Source organism: Chiloscyllium punctatum, unplaced genomic scaffold, assembly GCF_047496795.1.
Source record: "Chiloscyllium punctatum isolate Juve2018m unplaced genomic scaffold, sChiPun1.3 scaffold_458, whole genome shotgun sequence".
NCBI lineage: Eukaryota > Metazoa > Chordata > Chondrichthyes > Orectolobiformes > Hemiscylliidae > Chiloscyllium > Chiloscyllium punctatum.
This window is the reverse complement of record NW_027310192.1, coordinates 155571-161570: the sequence shown is the minus strand read 5'-3', so window position 1 is coordinate 161570 and position 6000 is coordinate 155571. Positions and strand designations below refer to the sequence as shown.

Sequence of the window (6000 nt, the reverse complement as noted above, 5' to 3'; positions counted from 1 at the left end):
GATCGACGGCGCGGCTGGCCAATCGGCTTGGCGGTAGGCGGCGCCGGGAACCTGCCGCCGCATCCCGCCCCCACCTTCTGTGCGCTCCGCCCAATCGGCTTCGCCCGCCTCCTGATGGACAGACGCGTCGTGCCAATAGGCACCCGAACAGCGCACGTCGGGTTGCCCCCACCCCTCCCACGCAGCACCGCCCAATCGGCTTGGTGGATTTTGTGATTGGCGGCGCTGACGACCAATCGTCGCGGGGGTTGTGCCCCGCAAGCCCCACCCCCAACAGCGCAGCACGACCCCCCTCCTTTCATCGCCCATTCGCGTTGGGCCGCCCGCCTGATTGACAGGGGCACTGACCATTAGCCTTCGACGGTGGCACACCCCCCCGCGCCCACGCAACTACAGTACGACGTCGCGGCGCGAGCCCCGTGACTGATGGCAGATACAGCCAATGAAAGCGAGAGACGCGCTTCCAAGTTAGCCACGCCCCCAAACGTTCAATTCCCCCACCCATTCATCCGCCATCTGACCAATCGGCACAGGCCGCTATGTGGATGGACGGCAGCTCTGGCCAATACAACGCGCGGTGGTTCTTTTTCCGGGGTGGCGGGGGAATTGGCTCGCGCGATGCCCCGAGCTCAATCGTCGCACACCCGCGAGAGCCTCGACCAATCGGCGCGCGGCGATGGCCGATGGAGGCGGGGTCAGCCAATGGAAAAGGGGCACGGGTCCGGCTCAGGCGGGTGATGGACGGCGTCGACGGCCAATAGGACGCGGGGGAGGTTCGGGGGCGGGTTTTAGCAGAGAAGGATCGCGCGCTCCCTCGCGAGACCAACGGTCGCGCCGCCGTCCGCCCAGCCACGGGGGGGGGGGGGCGTGGGCCAATCCGCGGGGGGGAACGGTCTGACTGACACGGGAGCCACCAATGAGAAGGGGAGACTGCCGGCACTGGCGGGCGATGGACGGGGCTGGGGGCCAATCGGCGTCGTGTTGAGGGTGGGGATGGGGCGGGTTCTTCCATCCAGGAGTCGGCGGCGATGGCGGCGGGTAAACGCTCCCGGGAGCGGGAAGGTGAGGGATGCTGCCTATTCTACTCCATTTAATGTCTCTATGCAAACCTTTTGCCCTCCTGTGGGTGGGGTTTCGTCTGTGGGAGACGTGAGAACGTGTCGTTACCCACACCCGCTCCTCCAAACCCCCCCCCGCGCGCTAATCGACAACTTTCATTTATATATAGCCTGGCACGTCCCAAGTGTCAGAAGGGAGCATCTGGGGAGCAGCACTGCACTCCCTGGAGCATGGCGGTCAGGTATCCGCCCCCAGTGTGACAGCGCGCACAGTCAGATCCCCCTGTGTCACACCGCACCCAGTTTGTACACAGTCAGATCCCACAGTGTCACACTGCACCCAGTTTGTGCACAGACAGATCCCCCTGTGTCACACCGCACCCAGTTTGTACACAGTCGGATCCCCCAGTGTCACACCGCACCCAGTTTGTACACAGACAGATCCCCCCAGTGTCACACCGCACCCAGTTTGTGCACAGACAGATCCCCCTGTGTCACACCGCACCCAGTTTGTGCACAGTCGGATCCCCCAGTGTCACACCGCACCCAGTTTGTGCACAGACAGATCCCCCAGTGTCACACCGCACCCAGTTTGTACACAGTCAGATCCCGCAGTGTCACACCGCACCCAGTTTGTGCACAGACAGATCCCCCAGTGTCACACCGCACCCAGTTTGTACACAGTCGGATCCCCCAGTGTCACACCGCACCCAGTTTGTGCACAGACAGATCCCCCAGTGTCACACCGCACCCAGTTTGTACACAGACAAATCCCCCAGTGTCACACCGCACCCAGTTTGTGCACAGACAGATCCCCCTGTGTCACACCGCACCCAATTTGTGCACAGTCAGATCCCCCAGTGTCACACCGCACCCAGTTTGTGCACAGACAGATCCCCCTGTGTCACACCGCACCCAATTTGTGCACAGTCAGATCCCCCAGTGTCACACCGCACCCAGTTTGTGCACAGTCAGATCCCGCAGTGTCACACCGCACCCAGTTTTTGCACAGACAGATCCCGCAGTGTCACACCGCACCCAGTTTTTACACAGACAGATCCCGCAGTGTCACACCGCACCCAGTTTGTGCACAGACAGTTCCCCCAGTGTCACACCGCACCCAGTTTGTACACAGTCAGATCCCCCAGTGTCACACCGCACCCAGTTTGTACACAGTCAGATCCCCCAGTGTCACACTGCACCCAGTTTGTACACCGTCAGATCCCCCAGTGTCACACCGCACCCAGTTTGTACACAGTCAGATCCCACAGTGTCACACCGCACCCAGTTTGTACACAGTCAGGTCCCCCAGTGTCACACCGCACCCAGTTTGTGCACAGACGGATCCCCCAAGTCACACCGCACCCAGTTTGTACACAGTCAGATCACCGAGTGTCACGCCGCACCCAGTTTGTACACAGTCAGATCCCGCAGTGTCACACCGCACCCAGTTTGTGCACGGACGGATCCCCCAGTGTCACACCGCACCCAGTTTGTGCACAGACAGATCCCTCAGTGTCACACCGCACCCAGTTTGTACACAGACAGATCCCCCCAGTGTCACACCGCACCCAGTTTGTACACAGTCGGATCCCCCAGTGTCACACCGCACCCAGTTTGTACACAGTCGGATCCCCCAGTGTCACACCGCACCCAGTTTGTGCACAGACAGATCCCCCAGTGTCACACCGCACCCAGTTTTTGCACAGACAGATCCCGCAGTGTCACACCGCACCCAGTTTTTACACAGACAGATCCCGCAGTGTCACACCGCACCCAGTTTGTGCACAGACAGTTCCCCCAGTGTCACACCGCACCCAGTTTGTACACAGACAGATCCCCCAGTGTCACACCGCACCCAGTTTGTGCACAGTCAGATCCCCCAGTGTCACTCCGCACCCAGTTTGTACACAGTCAGATCCCCCAGTGTCACACCGCACCCAGTTTGTACACAGTCAGATCCCCCAGTGTCACACCGCACCCAGTTTGTACACAGTCAGGTCCCCCAGTGTCACACCGCACCCAGTTTGTGCACAGACGGATCCCCCAAGTCACACCGCACCCAGTTTGTACACAGTCAGATCACCGAGTGTCACGCCGCACCCAGTTTGTACACAGTCAGATCCCACAGTGTCACACCGCCCCCAGTTTGTACACAGTCAGGTCCCACAGTGTCACACCGCACCCAGTTTGTACACATGTCAGATCACCCAGTGTCACACCGCACCCAGTTTGTACACAGTCAGATCCCCCAATGTCACACCGCACCCAGTTTGTGCACAGTCAGATCCCCCAGTGTCACACCGCACCCAGTTTGTACACAGTCAGATCCCACAGTGTCACACCGCACCCAGTTTGTACACAGTCAGATCCCGCAGTGTCACACCGCACCCGGTTTGTACACAGTCAGATCACCCGGTGTCACACCGCACCCAGTTTGTGCACAGACAGATCCCCTAGTGTCACACCACACCCAGTTTGTGCACAGACGGATCCCCCAGTGTCACACCGCACCCAGTTTGTACACAGACAGATCCCACAGTGTCACACTGCACCCAGTTTGTACACAGACAGATCCCCCAGTGTCACACTGCACCCAATTTGTACACAGACAGATCCCACAGTGTCACACCGCACCCAGTTTGTGCACAGTCGGATCCCCCAGTGTCACACGCACCCAGTTTGTACACAGTCAGATCCCCCAATGTCACACCGCACCCAGTTTGTACACAGACGGATCCCCCAGTGTCACACCGCACCCAGTTTGTACACAGTCAGATCCCCCAGTGTCACACCGCACCCAGTTTGTACACAGTCGGAACCCCAAGTGTCACACCGCACCCAGTTTGTCCACAGTCAGATCCCCCAGTGTCACACTGCACCCAGTTTGTGCACAGTCAGATCCCCCAGTGTCACACTGCACCCAGTTTGTGCACAGTCAGATCCCCCAGTATTACACCGCACCCAGTTTGTGCACAGTCAGATCCCCCAATGTCACACCGCACCCAGTTTGTACACAGTCAGATCACCCAGTGTCACACTGCACCCAGTTTGTACACAGTCAGATCCCACAGTGTCACACCGCACCCAGTTTGTACACAGTCAGATCCCGCAGTGTCACACCGCACCCAATTTGTGCACGGACGGATCCCCCAATGTCACACCGCACCCAGTTTGTGCACAGTCAAATCCCCCTGTGTCACACCGCACCCAGTTTGTACACAGTCAGATCACCCAGTGACACACCGCACCCAGTTTGTACACAGTCAGATCCCACAGTGTCACACCGCACCCAGTTTGTACACAGTCAGATCCCCCAATGTCACACCACACCCAGTTTGTACACAGTCAGATCCCACAGTGTCACACCGCACCCAGTTTGTATACAGTCAGATCACCCGGTGTCACACCCCACCCAGTTTGTGCACAGACGGATCCCCCAGTGTCACACCGCACCCAGTTTTTACACAGTCAGATCCCACAGTGTCACACCGCACCCAGTTTGTACACAGTCAGATCCCCCAATGTCACACCGCACCCAGTTTGTACACAGTCAGATTCCCCAATGTCACACCGCACCCAGTTTGTACACAGTCAGATCACCCAGTGTCACACCGCACCCAGTTTGTACACAGTTAGATCCCACAGTGTCACACCGCACCCAGTTTGTACACAGTCAGATCCCGCAGTGTCACACCGCACCCAGTTTGTGCACAGACAGATCCCCCAGTGTCACACCACACCCAGTTTGTGCACAGACGGATCCCGCAGTGTCACACCGCACCCAGTTTGTACACAGTCAGGTCCCACAGTGTCACACCGCACCCAGTTTGTACACAGACAGATCCCACAGTGTCACACCACACCCAGTTTGTACACAGACAGATCCCCCAGTGTCACACCGCACCCAGTTTGTACACAGTCAGGTCCCCCAGTGTCATACCGCACCCAGTTTGTACACAGACAGATCCCCCAGTGTCACACCGCACCCAGTTTGTAGACAGTCAGATCCCCCAATGTCACACCGCACCCAGTTTGTGCACAGTCAGATCCCCCAATATCACACCGCACCCAGTTTGTACACAGTCAGATCCCCCAATATCACACCGCACCCAGTTTGTGCACAGTCAGATCCCCCAATGTCACACCGCACCCAGTTTGTACACAGTCAGATCCCCCAGTGTCACACCGCACCCAGTTTGTACACAGTCAGATCCCCCAGTGTCACACCGCACCCAGTTTGTACACAGTCAGATCCCCCAGTGTCACTCCGCACCCAGTTTGTACACAGTCAGATCCCCCAGTGTCACACCGCACCCAGTTTGTGCACAGACAGATCCCCCAGTGTCACACCGCACCCAGTTTGTGCACAGACAGATCCCACAGTGTCACACCGCACCCAGTTTGTACACAGACAGATCCCACAGTGTCACACCGCACCCAGTTAGTACACAGACGGATCCCCCAGTGTCACACCGCACCCAGTTTGTGCACAGTCAGATCCCACATTGTCACACCGCACCCAGTTTGTACACAGTCAGATCCCCCAGTGTCACACCGCACCCAGTTTGTACACAGACAGATCCCACAGTGTCACACTGCACCCAGTTTGTACACTGACAGATCCCCCAGTGTCACACTGCACCCAATTTGTACACAGACAGATCCCACAGTGTCACACCGCACCCAGTTTGTGCACAGTCGGATCCCCCAGTGTCACACGCACCCAGTTTGTACACAGTCAGATCCCCCAATGTCACACCGCACCCAGTTTGTACACAGACGGATCCCCCAGTGTCACACCGCACCCAGTTTGTACACAGTCAGATCCACCAGTGTCACACCGCACCCAGTTTGTACACAGTCGGAACCCCCAGTGTCACACCGCACCCAGTTTGTCCACAGTCAGATCCCCCAGTGTCACACTGCACCCAGTTTGTGC

The 6000-nt window shown here is 58.2% G+C and overlaps 1 protein-coding gene across 1 annotated transcript in view; it reads left to right on the top strand.

Moving 5' to 3' along the window:
* The first annotated feature begins 960 nt into the window (after positions 1 to 960).
* Positions 961 to 6000, top strand: part of parp2 (poly (ADP-ribose) polymerase 2) — a 110880-nt gene continuing 105840 nt past the window's right edge. The window contains exon 1 of the mRNA XM_072567523.1: positions 961 to 1062. Within this exon, the coding sequence (XP_072423624.1) occupies positions 1029 to 1062 (34 nt within the window). The 5' untranslated portion in view covers positions 961 to 1028. The remainder of the gene's footprint in view (positions 1063 to 6000) is intronic.